The following is a 15478-nucleotide window of genomic DNA, read 5'->3' as shown; positions in this document are numbered from 1 at the left end:
TAGGCAACCATACAATCCTTCAGAATCTACTTCAAAAATCCACTAATATTAATTCTAATAAACAAAACCAGTGTACACACTGTCTTCGAACAAAGACATCAATAAGCACCAGAACTCAAATTCTAAAAAATACCACCAAGAAAATAGAAAGCGAGAGCAGAGGAGACAGTAAAAGTGAGAGCGGAAAAAAACAGTAAAGACAAACCAAACGACAGCAGAGAGCAAAAAGGAAGAAAAAGGTTATCTAATCCCTTACAGGTAGCATACTTTGCTCCTGAGGCGTACGAGGCTGGATACGCCATTATTCAAACCAAAGAATCCCTAAACAGTGCAGCCAAGAGAATTAGAAACTGGGAGCGGAGAAGACAGTAAAGACAAACCAAACGATAGCAGAGAGCAAAAAGGAAGAAAAAGGTCATCTAATCCCTTACAGGTAGCATACTTTGCTCCTGAGGCGTACGAGGCTGGAGACGCCATACTCAAACAAATTAAAGTTCAGTAACCAACTAATCTCAAGAATACAAAATCTAAAATCTAGTCACACCCCACTCAATATATTTGAGTAGTCTATTGACTAGAAACAACGTAGAACTTGTAAAATCTAGCTACATCCTACTCCATCTATTGGAGTAATCTGTCAACTAGAGACAGCATAAAATTTGTAAAATCTAATTACAGCCTACCCCATCTATTGGAGTAATCTGTCAACTAGAGACAGCATAGAAATTGTAAAATCTAGTTACATTCTACTCAGTACGTTTGAGCAGTCTGTCGACTAGAGACAGCATAAAATTCTCAGATACCACCACCGACTGAACCGAAGCGGACGGTCCTCGTGGTAAATGATGCAAGTTTGAATGCGTCCCAGCACCCTGTCGCTGGGGACGCTGACGGGGAAAGTTAGTTACCCTTCGTCTTCCAGACGAACTGTTTGCCCATCTAACCCCGTTTCCTGTAACTTCATCTTCAGAACTTGACTCATCCGTGTTATCTGAACTAGATTCACGTCTCTGGAACTGAAACTCTGGCAACCCAATGGATGCCCGAGGGGCTTGTTGCACAGGAGTCAAATGTTCTTTTATCTCTGCCCTATTTACTCGGAACGGCGCACCTCCGTTTTCAGGTTTTATGACATATGGTCCACCATCCTGATCGGGTATTTCGACCACAACAAAAATCTCTGACTTCCATGCATCATGGATTTTGCGTCTACCCATACCGTGATCCCGCAACAAGACACGTTGACCAAGCTGAAGTGATTTTCCTCTGACTTTCTTATCAAGGCGCCTCTTTCGCTCATGTGCTGCTTGCTGTAGATTCCGGTTCGCCAGTTGATGTGCCTGTAACAACCGTTCTCGGTGGACTTGAACCCACTCAGTGGTCGGCAAACCACCTCCTTCTTCCAAACCGATCCCCAACAGAAAGTCAACCGGTAAACGCGGTTCCTGACCGAACAACAAAGCGTATGGAGAAAATCCAGTGGAAGAATGGGGCGTCACATTGTAGACATACACCAACTCTTGGAGGTATTCAGGCCACCGTTTCTTTTTTTGATCCGTAAGGGTGCTCAAAAGATTATGCATCGTCCGGTTGAAACGTTCACACTGAGCATTCCCCTGCGGATGGTACGCAGTGGTCCGAGATTTCTTCACACCGTAGAGAATACAGAGCTCTTTTATCACCTCTCCTTCAAAGTTTCGACCCTGATCAGAGTGAAGTCTCATGGGGATGCCGAATTTCTGAAACCACTCTTTCGTCAAAACCTTTGCTACAGTAACAGCTTTCTGATCGCGGGTAGGTACTGCCACCGTAAACTTTGTAAACACATCTGTCAATACCAGCACGTTTTCCTTACCATCCGTCGCTTTTTCGAGAAGCGTGAAGTCCATAGCCACAACCTCAAGCGGCCGAGAAGCTAACAAATGTCCAATTGGAGCAGTAGCTCGCACTGAAGGCAGTTTGGCAAAGCTGCAACGCTCACATTCCTGAACTCACTTTCCCACTGTGGCGAACATTCCTGACCAGTAACAGCGCTGTCTCAACAATCGCAAACAACGTTCTGCTCCCTGATGACCTGTCCCATGCACAGATTCAAAGACCGGCCTCTGGAGAGACTCTGGCAAAACTATCTGTAACAACGGTTTGTTGCTAACTGGATCTGTGACTCTACGGCAAAGTAAATCTTTCTCAACCACGAGCTTATCCCACTGTCTACACAGAGCAATGGCTGAGTTTCCCAAATCTCGTTTCTCTTGTATACTCGGTCTCGTTCCTTTCTTCAAATGTTGTAACAAAAGACCAATGACTGGATCTTCACCCTGAAGTCTTTGCAGATCTGCGGGTTCAATCGTCGGTAGAGCGTGTGTTGCCCCTAACTGCTCTCTTCCCGACTCATCTGTAGTCCCAACAACGATGCCCACATGTGCAGTTGCTGCCAACCCTTGATCCCGGCCCATGTTTACAGAGACAGAGCAAGCCGCCACCACTTCTTCCTCGATGTCCGTACCTGGACTCTCAAATGGGTTCCTTGACAGGACGTCCGCGTTCACATTGGATTTCCCAGAACGATACTTGATCTCAAAATTGAAAAGAGCCAACTGCGCCACCCAACGTTGTTCCACAGCCCCTAGTTTGGCAGTCTTCAAGTAGCTGAGAGGATTATTGTCAGTATAAGCCACGAATGAAGCTCCCAGAAGATATCCACGGAACTTCTCGGTGATAGCCCACTTGAGAGCCAGCAGTTCGAGTTTCATGGAACTATAGTTCTGCATGTTTTTCTCTGATGGACGAAGTGTTCGACTTGCGTAGGCTATAACCCTCTTTCTTCCCTCCTGAGTCTGAGACAACACTGCCCCCAGACCTTTTGAACTTGCGTCTGTTTCCAAGACAAAGGGAAGACTATAATCAGCGTATCCCAACACTGGAGCACTGATGAGAGCTAGTTTCAGCTTTTCAAAAGCCTGTTGACAGTCTAACGTCCACTTTCCACCCAACCGAACAGTCTTCCCTCCGGGTTTACCCTTCACACCCTCATGTACCTTCCCGACCAGTGCATGCAACGGCCCTGCCATCTGTGCAAACCCTAGCACGAATCGGCGGTAGTACGATGCAAATCCCAAGAAAGCTCTCAATTCCCTAAGCGTCTGAGGAACTGCCCACTGTTCAACAGCTTTGATTTTCTCCGCGTCAGTCGCGATGCCACCCTGTGAAATGGTGTAGCCCAGATACTGCACTGAAGTACGACAGAACTTGCACTTGTCCGGGTTCAGTTTGAGTCCCAGCTCTCTCAGTCGAGAAAGCACTGCTCTCAATCGCTCAACGTGTTCCTGGAAGGTTTTACTATAGACCAAAATGTCATCCAAGTACACCAGCAGCATCTGGAAAATCAGGTCATTCATCCCTGCTGTCATGAGTCGTTGGAAAGTAGCGGGAGCGGAACAGAGTCCGAATGGCATACGCTTGAACTCAAATAACCCAAATGGTGTAATGAAAGCAGTCTTTTGTCTGTCCTCCTCGTCCATTGCTATCTGATGATACCCTGAAGCAAGATCCAATGTGGAAAAGTAGTTCGCTCCCTTCAATGCATCCAAAGACTCGTCAATCCTTGGCAGTGGAAATGCATCACGTCTCGTCTTCGCATTCAGCTTGCGATAGTCCACACACATGCGCAATTCTCCGTTCTTCTTCCGCACTAAAACTATAGGCGAAGCAAAAGGGCTAGTACTGGGCTGTATAATGTCTTTCTCTAACAAGTCTTGAATGTGTTTTCTAACCTCTTCAAGTTGTGTTGGGGGAATGCGACGGTATGTCTGACTTACTGGAACATCGTCCAGCAAAGGAACTTTGTGCTTAATTAGGTCAGAATAACCTACATCCAGATCATCTTTGACCCATGTTTCTGGAAACTCGCAATACAAATCATGCAACTGTTTGCGTTCCTCTTCATTACTTGCTGCGCCCAACAGACTCTCGGGAACCTTCAAGTCTGACACATCACTCTCTGCAGATATCGTATCACACGACACCACAACCTTCCCAGCAATCTCCTCTGCCTTCACCCCTGGCGAAACAACGCTATGAACTGCATGAACCGTGCCAACCGGAGTTCGCTCTGTCAAAAAGACATCTTCATCACTCAGATTAACGATCTGGACGTTCCACGGACCTTTTCCCTTTACCAGAGTTTGGGCTAGTAAACACTTCTCCCGGGTTGGACCCTCTAATGCCTCTATGACGTACTCGCCCTGTTCTGTCACCTTCTTTCCATACCCTCCACTCAAACAAACAGTGGAAATTGAGCGAGCGGACATGTGTATGCCACCCTTTGGCACCCTCACAAACCCAACACAAGCTGGAGTGTCTACCGTTATGTCTGCCACTCTAATATTCACAGGCCCATGATCTCTCACGTCACGGATGACGTTCATGCCGAGTATGACTCGCGGCTCGCAACCCTCCGAATCAGAAACTTCCTTTTGAACAAGGATGACCCTTTCGGGAATAACTTGTTCCCCAACCTTAACGTCCAGTATAGTGTAGCCTATGTAGGGAACCTCCAACCCATTGGCTCCAACCAACCGTACAAGTGTATTGTCTCTTACCAGTTCTTCGCTAAAATGTTTGTAAAAACAATGTTCACTGATAATCGTGACTTGTGAACCGGTATCCCACAACGTTTCCAACGTCACACCTCCCATTTCTACCACAACAACAGGTCGTTCGCCCACCATTCCAGAAAGAACTGAGCCCTTTTCCTCCCCGTCCTGTGTACGGCTCTTTACACAGTCGGTTACTGGTTTAACCCTTTCCAAGTACATGATCTGATCACGTGGCCAGGCTTGCCACATTTCAGACAAATGGGTTTTCCATCGGATGTAAACTTATATTTGGGAGGTCGTCTTTCTGAAAGCCCGACCTTGAGTGCCTCAAGTTCCTGTTCTAACTCTTTTTGGCGACTCGCCATCTTCCTGACTTCTTCGCAACAATCTGAATTGTCATGAGTCGCGACTGTATTGGCTGTAGCGTTCTTTGGAACTGGAGTACGTATTTCTTCCCATTCTAATGCCAATTTCCTCAGTTCACTAAATGAGACCGACCCGTTCTGTATGTGCCTCCTCAAATCAAGGACCAGCGATCTGTCATGAATCCCTTCAACAAAATGATCCACAAGCAGGTCTTCAGAGGACACAGCGCGTCTCGATTCCTCTTGTTTGGCTTTCACCGCGTTAAAGCGTGTGAATAAATCATTGGCATACGCTCGGACCGTTTCTCGACTTCCCTGTCGCCTTTCAGCAAAACATGCCATAAGAGTTGGTAATGGGCGTTTGTCGCCGAATGCATCCACTAAGATTGCAAAAATGTCTTCGATACTGCTGTATGACTGACCACATGACTTCAGTTCAACCCTGGCTAGTCCCTCTACATGCTGAGTCACATAGCGAATCTGTTCTTCTCTCCCGAAATCCTTCACAGCACTACTAATCTCTTCTATGAAATCCTTAACAGAGTACCTTCCATCTTCTCTGCTATCTCCGTAGAATTTCCTGACTTTGGGGGGTTTTGAAACAACAACTTTCGGGGCGGATCTTGCCTCTAAACTTTCCCTCATGCTACCCAACTCTGTAGCCATTCTCCGCAAATCCCCTCCTTCTCTTACAATCCTTCCCCTTCCCAGCCCCAACGGTGTCTGTGAAAAATCAGCGGCCGAAGTAAATTCCAAACCAGATTCATCCATGTTGGTATTTTAAAAGGTTGGTATTTTAAAAGGTTGGTATTTTAAAAGGTTGGTATTTATAACATTGACCTGTGTTGGTGTTACGTTTCTTCAACCAGAAGGTTATTCGAAACTTGTCAACACGTGTGTAATACAAGTTAAACCAAGCTCTTACTGGCAACCAAGAAAAAACCCACACCACCCAGCATACATACAACACAACCAAAAGTGTTAGTAATCACATCACATCACCATGTAGCATAATCAAACATACAACTACACATGTCAGTCATAATATCAAATCAACATAATCAAACACACTCTTCCAGTGCTGGTCCACTCCCCAACTCTGTCTCTTTGTACGGTGTGCAAACAGTCTTTCACAAACGTCCGAAGAAATGTTAATCGTTGAAGTCCTTCTTCTGTGGATTAACAGAGTAAAAAGAAATGTTAATCACTGTAATCCTTTCTTCCACGGATTAACAAACTAAAAGGCAATGTTGACAACAAAGCCGCATCCGTCGACGTCACGCCCGGACTCCCTCCAACTTCTCACACGCCTGTCTCCTCGACACCAGCCCGCGTCCGGACTGCATGCCTGCCATCCTCTCCCTGTGCGACGGGGTCCCCTAACCTACTCTAATCCTAGCCCTAACAGTAACACCCCCTACCCACCCTTGCTCCGCAGCGCCAAATGTAACCGTGTGCCAATCTACTTTCCTCTTTCGTACTGAACTCAAACACTAAAGCAGACGACACAAGTTATATTACCCAGGTTCTTTTATTCCATACGATGAAATGGGGAAAATGTGGGATAACGGGGGTTTATTTTCAAATACAACACTTTCACTGTATAGGACTAAACAACTTCAAAAAAAAACAATATTCTCACTCTTCATTCTAAAACTACATTCTTCCCTTAAAGATACCCTTTAAAACACACCAAATCCTTTCCCCAAACTACACTCTACTCTAAATCCTCACTCTCAACTTTAATCCAAAAAAAACCACAATGAGACTCTAATTTAAAACAAACGAAATCTAAAAAAACAACCTAAAAAAAACAATTCTTTAAAAAAAAACAAATCTACAAAAACTCTAACAAAACCTGACCAAATTCTCTCCACTAAATCTAACTACTCTTCACTAACAAAACCTAGTCTATAAAAACAAATCTACGACCCACTAAAAAAAGAAAAAGACCTAACTAAACCCAGACCTAACTAAACCCCGTCGCACACTCGGCCATCCTGCAAAGCACAGAATGCACGCCGTAAGCATACGTAAACAAATCAACAATTTCAACTACCACAAACTAACTCGTTGAACAACAAAACACATCATTCCTACCAAATAACATGCCTACAATACCGTTCTCTCAAACGACGGTCTTCTAAAACATTCACACACACAAAAGTCTTCCCAAACATTCCAACTCACAAAACAATCTACTTGAACATTCAAATAAATCCTCCCCCCAAGCAGCATACTATTCTTTTCACCGCCTACCCATTTACAGAAAGAAAATTGTTTTAACCTACCAGCAAAAGAATCCTCACATCCCGGAAAGATTTCCGGTCGTGACAGACATGTCACACAACGGCATTGAAAACACACCGCACCAAATACACGTCTTCTTCCCTCAAAGATTCCAAGCAAAAGCACAGTTTTAGCGTTCACATCCTGTGCGCCGGTGTCACAAGATTAACCCATTCAACTCGAGGGGTGTCAGGCAGCCCCACTTTCTTTAATTAGTGCCTAACGTCACCTTCAACTATTCAACTTTACATCGCGGCGGAGGGAAAAAGGGAGATGGAATAAAGCCACCTGTCAATTGTTTCCCGTTCACAAAAACATTAAATCACAAAATTTACTCCAGAGGCTTGTACTAAAAAAACAATCGTTTTACCTATGCAAATTTTAGAATCGGCTATTCCGCGAGACCAATTCAATAGAAATGAAACTCAGTCTCGGAAACCTTAATGGATCCCCGATAGTACAGAGGTACCACGAGTTCACACGGATGCACACAAGTGCATGTGTACCGTAACTCGTTCCCAAGCTCACATTAAGTTGCCTTGCTTCCGGACGGTCAAGTCCACTTTGTTCACATGCTAACTATTTCTCCCCCTTGTACATACACATTGTGTTTGATGCAATAAAAATTCGCCTTCGCCTTCGCCTTCTCTCTCTCTCTCTCTCTTACAGATCGTTCACTCTGTCTCTTCCTCGCTCTCTCTGTCTGTCTGTCTGTCTGTCTGTCTGTCTCTCTCTCTCTCTCTCTCTCTCTCTCTCTCTCTCTCTCTCTGTCTCTCTCTCTTAAAATTAAAAATGCTTAACTTTCTTCCACTGGAAAATCATTTCAAGTTAAACAAAGCCATTTTCATGCATAAATTGTATTACGGTAAAGTGCCGATTTACATTACATCATTATTTAATAAAGCTACCCACAGATATGGGTCGGTCAACTTGATCCCACCGATTCCACGAATTGACCTGTTTTAGACCAGTCTTGCTTTTTCGGGTACTTCAGTTTGGAATTCGCTTCCATCATCCTTTAAGCACTTAAAGTCATCAAAACGTTTTAAAAAATGTGTTAACAAGAGGCGAAGCCATCAAGGCTCACGTAAGAAATCGACAAACAGTAACACACACACACACACACACACACACACACACACACACACACACACACACACACACACACACACACACACACACACACACACACACACACACAGAAAGAGCATAGGTGAAACTGTGCAAGAAAGCGAGACACTAGATCTAGATCTGTCTGTCTGCATGTAGCCTACTTACAGGGACACGACTGCCAACTAGTCTCGGCCCGCTCAAAATAATAATGACCGAGACTTTCAGTACTTCCTTCGCGTGACGTCTAACCCTCTTACGTCATCATGTGACGTCAATGTAATGTGACGTCTTCAAATGTTAGAGTTTCTACCACAGACATACACACGCACGCACGCACGCACATACGCACGCACGCACAGACAAACAAAGTTACGATCGCATAGACTACACTTACGTGAGCCAAAAACCACTTAATGTCTAAGTAATTTAACGCCTTTTGATTTACCACACTTAGTATTAGGGGAAGGGCCCCTAATATGGACCACTTTTTGTTTATTGCTGATAACTAGCTTGTTTTTGTGCAAAGAAGTTTCATTTTGTGTTTGGTAGTCCTTCTTTCTTAGGTGAACCGTTAGGCCTAATTAGAGTAAAATAGCTTTGATACACATTCAGCAAAAATTAAATACAGAAAAAATCACAAAGGGTCCATATTAAGAGCCTGGGCGCCTAATATGGACCAGTGAAGCGGCCTTCACGAATCATTGTAAAAAGCCCCCTATATTTCAAAATAACATGATACAAATTAGTGTACAAGTCAGCCTAATTAAAATATGCTTTAGATTTATCTGTTTCGGGTTGATGAGAGCATTATTTGAAGCACACCAGGAAACTAAAGAAGCTTATCAAAAACAGAGTGAAAATAAGTGAAATTATCAACTTCCACGAAAATAAGACTTTTCGTTGCATTTTTTTTAAATCTCGAGGGCTAGTTATAGGTTATTACCAGCAAGCTTCTTAATGAATTAATGAAAATAGCCTTTAGCTTTTATTTTCTTCGATTTGTTGAAGGTGGTCCATATTAGGGGACTCGCACATACTTTGATATTTTGCTATTATTTTTTGTTTGCAGTAGAAACTCGGGGTCAACACTGCTAAAATGTAACAAATACGGTTTTAGCTGTCATATATAGCCATTTCTGTTTGATAAAAGCTTTAGCTGTAGACAGAAACGAGTCCGTTTTAGGCGGCAAATTTAGAGTGAACGCTGCCAAAAGTGAAAAGAGAGAAAAAGCCTAACGGTTTTGAGATTTTGTGTTTCTGCAACTGTTTTGACATGAACAAGTTATCTAAAGAGGGTGAATACAGCGAATAAAACCTTTTTGAGCGCTCTAGCGCCGTTAGTTGGTGGTGGTCCATATTGGGAGCCGGTCCATATTAGGAGCCCTTCCCCTACGTCAAAGATATGCTGTGCATTGTATGTTCTGAACATATTTTTGTTGTACTATTGCTACATGTTCGATTGCTACCAGCGTGTATTTATAACCTGCATAGTATGCATTTGATTTTATGTATAACCACAAATGTATGCTCTTCATGCCTCATCTTCATCATCATCATTATCATCATCATCATCGTCATCATCATCATCATCATCGTCATCTTTATTATCACGTGCTGAAGTTTTCCGACCTCCTTTTGTTGGTTAACTTTTTAACTTTTTAATTTTTAATTTTTTAATTATATAATTGTGTGTCTATGCTTCCCAAGGACAGATTGTAAGAAAAGGCGCCGTAGCCTTAAATCTTAATCCTTGTTAAATAAAGTTCAATTCAATTCAATTCTCTCTCTGTCTTTCTCTGTCTCTCTGTCTCTCTCTGTCTCTCTCTGTCTCTCTGTCTCTGTCTCTGTTTCTCGGTCTCTCGGTCTCTCTGTCTCTCTGTCTCTCTCGCATCTGTTTGCCTTTAAGAGGTTTCTGAACACAAGCATGAAAACACCAAACACACTTGTGTATGGAGAAACTGGCAGACACCCGTTATTTGTCAACACGTTTGTTAAGTCCATACGATTTTGGTTGCGCATCCTGAAAATGCCTAGTCATCGATTGCCACAGAAAGCTTATAAAATGCTGCTTTATTTACACGAACAAAATAAAAGAACATGGGCGTCATCAGTTTGCTATGTGCTATACAAATACGGCTTTGACCAAGTTTGGATTCAACAAGGCGTTGGAAATGAAAATGCGTTCATAACGGAATTCAAGAACAGACTAGTCACATTATACAAGCAAAAGTGGATAGAAACCGTACAAAGTAAAGAACGATTCCTTTTCTGTAGCACTTTCAAGTCAGCCTTATCTATGTCTTCATACTTAAATGACCTGAAGCACGTCAAAGCAAGAAACTGCCTGATTAGGTTAAGACTTGGTGTCTCGCCACTCAAAGTGCACCGATTACGACACATTCGGTCGTCAACAGCTGTAGATTACTTGTGTCCATTCTGCGCAAACGAGACCGAAGATGAAATTCATTTTGTTTTGAAATGTCCAAAATATGCTGATATTCGTGAGTACTACATACCTGCAAAATATTACAACCGTCCATCAAGCTTTAAACTGGCGCTACTTCTAGCGACACCAAACAGATCAATATTACTTAGACTTGCAACCTTCATCATGAACGCGTTTAAAATACGCAGTGAGTGGGTACACTGAATATAAGATATTGCACGATCTTGTTTTATGTGTATGCTATTTTTGTTGTTTTTGTCGATTGCTTAAAAAAATAGTAATAATGTTTTGGTTTTTGAAAACGTTAATGTGATGCTATGTATCAGGGATGCAACGATTATGCATATAACTGCTTGCAGATTTGCGTGTGAAAGGGCATGTGAAGGGATAGATGGAGGGATGAATAGATGGATGACGGATGAATGGTTGGACAGACAGACGGATGATTAGATGGATGGAGGACAGAGGGACATGAGATGGATAGAAGGATGGATGGATGGATGGATGGATGGTTGGCTGGATGGATGGATGGATGGATGGACGGAAGGATGACAGAGAGACATGAGTGAAGTGCGACAGAGACTGGATTTTGTGCTGATGCATTACTGTCCTTTTTCAAACGTTTTGCTGTTGTAAATGCCTGTTTCCACTGTCGCCATGTCGACTGTCATTACGATGATGATGATTTTTATTATGATTAATATTACTATGATTATTTTTCATGAAGCATGAATGTTGAAACTTTGTACACCCCCAATTGAAATGGGCCCAAGGCTTAATCAATAAACCATCCAGACTCCAGACTCCAGACTCTCTCTCTCTCTCTCTCTCTCTCTCTCTCTCTCTCTCTCTCTCTCTCTCTCTCTCTCTCTCTCTCTCTCTCTCTCTCTCTCTCTCTCTCTCTCTCTCTCTCTCTCTCTCTCTCTTACAGATCGTTCACTTCAAAAACAGTATCACATGACAATGCACAGTTGATTTATTTCTCCATTAAACGAAATCTTGCAGTAAGGAAGTGTTTCAAATGATCAGCGTTGTAACTGTGTTGCAGACGACGTTTGTCCTTTCTAGGGCAGGTAGTCACGAGCTCTGATTTTTCTGAAAAGGGAAAGAAATCTCAAATGTTATCTTTTGGGATAAGGAGCTCCTGAACATGCATGATACATATTACATACCTTCCTTGGCGACAACGTCTCCACAACGATCACCTGCCCACTGCGACCGCCCTAAAGGATCCCAGACATGTTTTTGCTACATATATAATTCACCTTTCTATAGCGACCACCTGTCTATAACGATCATTGTGGTCGGTCCCTTGGGTGGAACTTATAGACAGGTTTGACAGGTTAGCTTGGTTCTATTTCGGGCCAAGTACGTCCACAGTAAAGAAGCAGTTATGGTTCTGTCTCTAAGTCTTGATTAATGTGATTTCGAGTGATTCAAACTGGTCAACCTGAGCATGGTACAGTGGTCCCTGCCATTAATGGTCACCCTTGGGACCAGCCAAAAGTGTCCCTACATCGCAGGTGGCCTTTTATAACAGGTACAGTTTGGTTCAAACTATGGACGCAGGTAGAACAGGTGCTTTGCTTTTTTATTGAGAGATGTGTTTTTATCAGATGGGGCCTTACTTATTTATTTATATTTATTTACGAGGATTAATATCGCGCACGTATCTCACCACACAAGGCGACTCAAGGCGCATGTTACCTATTAATGCCGTGTGAGATGGAATTTTTTACACAATATATCACTCATTCACATCGGCCAGTAGATCGACAGCCATTTCGGCGCTGTATCCACTTTTCACGGCCTATTATTCCAAGTCACACGGGTATTTTGGTAGACATTTAATATCTACGCCTATACAATTTTGCCAGTAAAGACCTGTTTGTCAATCGTGGGATCTTTAACGTGCATACCCCAATGTAGTGTACACGAAGGGACCTCGGTTTTTCGTCTCATCCGAAAGACTAGCACTTGAACCCACCACCAAGGAAAGGAAAGGGGGGGGGGGAGAAAATTGCTAACGCCCTGACCCAGGTCGAACTCGCAACCTTACTCTGCAAGTACAATAGTAGAGTAGTGACATAGACATTGATTATTATTTAACGTCTTTATGCTATTGTTGCCTGCATTGCTGCATACTGGTGCTTAGAGAAAACGTCCCATGTGTGTAAACATAAAAATAGACATCCTATCTTATCTTATCTTATCCGACCTTACATTTACCTTACCTCACCTCACCTTACCTTACCTTACCTTACCTTACCTTCCCCTACCTTACCTTGGCTTATCGTATCTTATCTTACCTTACCTTACATCGCTTTACCTCACCTTACCTTACCATCTCACCTCATCTCACCTCACCTCACCTTACCTTACCTTACCTCACCTCACCTTACCTTACCTTATCATACCTTACCTTACATCGCTTTACCTCACCTTACCATCTCACCTTACCTTACCTTACCTTATTTTATCTTACCGTACCTTACCTTACTTTATCTTATCTTACCTTACCGTACCTTAGCTTAGCTTACCTTACCTTATCTTACCTTACCTTACATCGCTTTACCTCATTTTACCTTACCTTACCTTATTTTATCTTACCTTAGCTTACCTTAGCTTATCGTATGTTATCTTGCCTTACCTTACATCACTTTACCTCACCTTACCTTACCATCTAACCTCACCTCACTTTACCTCACTTTATCTTACCTTACCTTACCTTATCTTACCTTACCTTATCTTATCTTACCTTACCTTACCTTACCGCACCTCACCTTTCCTTTCCTTGTCTTACCTTACCTCATCGATGCCATACTAAGAGCCGGTAGTACCAACTTACCCGTGTTTTTGGCAGACGTAGTTCAACAACATGTCGCACTTTTCCTCCAACCATTGCTTATCCTCAGTGACCTTGACACACTCTTTTTCTGGGTCCTGGATATCCGGTAGAGTCCCTTTGTTGTAAACCGGTTTCCTTCTGTCCGTGTCGAAAATATAGTCCCCGCGTTCATCCTTCTTCAACCCAAGCCACAGGGATTCAACTGTTCAAAAACAAAGTTCGCATATTTTTTTACTTTATCAATGGTGTGGCAGCATTGCAGACTAATTTTGGCTACAACCAAATGGATAAAAAAATAAAATAAAAAACATAGTGTCCCGAATTAATGCTCTCCTTTTGCACTCAGAAGTTACGTCCCTTGAACTTGAAAACAGTTTCTAGAATGACTCGAATTTCGCAGTCAAAATTCTCGCTTTTTCCCACGATTTCGATTTATTTTCGACACAGCGTGACTATGTCGAAATTCTACCCACCTGCAGGTACCCTGCAACAGCTTCCTTAAATTTGCGATACCATGTATTCTTGAAAACTACCAGCAAATGCTATCATTTTTAGACAGTCATGTCCGATAACATTTAACGCTCAGCAGCATATGAGTAATGACGCCTTAACGGTGCTGTTTTCGGTTAATTCTTGTGCTGTGCTCTGTGAGAGGTGTTTTCTTTGTGCTTAATATTATTTTGTTTGACCTAGCTATTGATGTGTACATTGTTGTTAAACAGTTGTTTGTTTACCAGGGTTTGCTAGTGTGTGATAGGGTTCGTGTCCGTCTGAAGATGTTAGTTTCTTTGTTAGTCCTGTGTTGACAACTCTTCGACAAGCGCTTAGAACTGTACCCACGGAATACGCGCTATATAAGCTTCATATTGATTAATTGATATTGATTGATTGATTGAATTGTGGCCAAAATGATAGCCGAAGCGATCCTCAGAGTAAGATTCCGCCATTCGGGCTTCAATGTTTACTGAGAATTTGCTTTTCGGTGCTTTTTTCAAGATATTGCGAATTATTAAAAGAAAGGTCATTTTTGAGGAGAACTCACTTTGATATGTTTAATTAAAATGTTAGTTTGTCTTGTTCATTTCTAATGCGATCAACAATAACAGTCCCGGTCTGACCGCTAAAACATTAAGCAGGTCACTCCCCTGTGAGTGAGTGAGTTGATGAAAAGTATTGTTTAACGCACTCACGGTAAAACCATTAGGGCCATGTTCACGGGTTTGACCCCGACTTTAGATGGTAATAAAAAAAAAAGAAAAAAAGGGGCCACCGCAAGGGAGGGATGGTTGTTGCGCTCCAGCTCCTGGTCAACGAGGCTCCCGAGCCGGAGGTGGTTTCAAGTAGCGTCATGGAGTTGTGTATATGGTTGAGTGGTTTAATTGCCTCACCTGTTTTAGTCATGATGAGTTGGTTGACATAGGTGTTCTCTTCAAAATCTCTGATCTCCAGAAGGTGGCCATCCAGTTCTTGGCACTTTTTCTAAATGAACAAAGAACGGAGGTACAGTTTTCGTTTTTTCCTTTAATCTCAGGCCCTTTTACAACACACATAGAACATCGTCCCAAGCAAACACCGTATTTAAATCATCAACATGTATCTTCTTCTTCAGCGTTCCAGAATTGTCTGGTTAGCCTACGTGTGAGCTGGTTTACCCATTTGGGTTCCCCACACAAAACTCTGAGAGCATAGTCAGCTTCACTCCGCTTTCGTTGAGTAGGCATGCTGGGTATTTTCGTGTATCCATAACCCACCGAACTCTGACATGGATTACAGGATCTTTTTTGTGTGCACTTGGTCTTGTGCTTGCGTGTACGCACGA

At 42.8% G+C, this 15478-nt stretch overlaps 1 protein-coding gene across 1 annotated transcript in view; it reads right to left on the bottom strand.

Moving 5' to 3' along the window:
• Positions 1 to 11769: 11769 nt before the first annotated feature.
• The window catches only part of LOC138961391 (scavenger receptor cysteine-rich domain-containing protein DMBT1-like), a 16237-nt gene continuing 12528 nt past the window's right edge, over positions 11770 to 15478 (bottom strand). Inside the window, exons 9-11 of the mRNA XM_070333005.1 lie at positions 15048 to 15138; positions 13660 to 13861; positions 11770 to 11906 (exon numbers count right to left, since the gene is read on the bottom strand). Coding sequence (XP_070189106.1) covers positions 11876 to 11906; positions 13660 to 13861; positions 15048 to 15138 — 324 coding nt within the window. The 3' untranslated portion in view covers positions 11770 to 11875. The remainder of the gene's footprint in view (positions 11907 to 13659; positions 13862 to 15047; positions 15139 to 15478) is intronic.

The sequence above is a fragment of the Littorina saxatilis genome, linkage group LG3 (assembly GCF_037325665.1).
Source record: "Littorina saxatilis isolate snail1 linkage group LG3, US_GU_Lsax_2.0, whole genome shotgun sequence".
NCBI lineage: Eukaryota > Metazoa > Mollusca > Gastropoda > Littorinimorpha > Littorinidae > Littorina > Littorina saxatilis.
The sequence above is the reverse complement of the archived record's forward strand: the minus strand, read 5'-3'. Positions and strand labels throughout refer to the sequence as shown.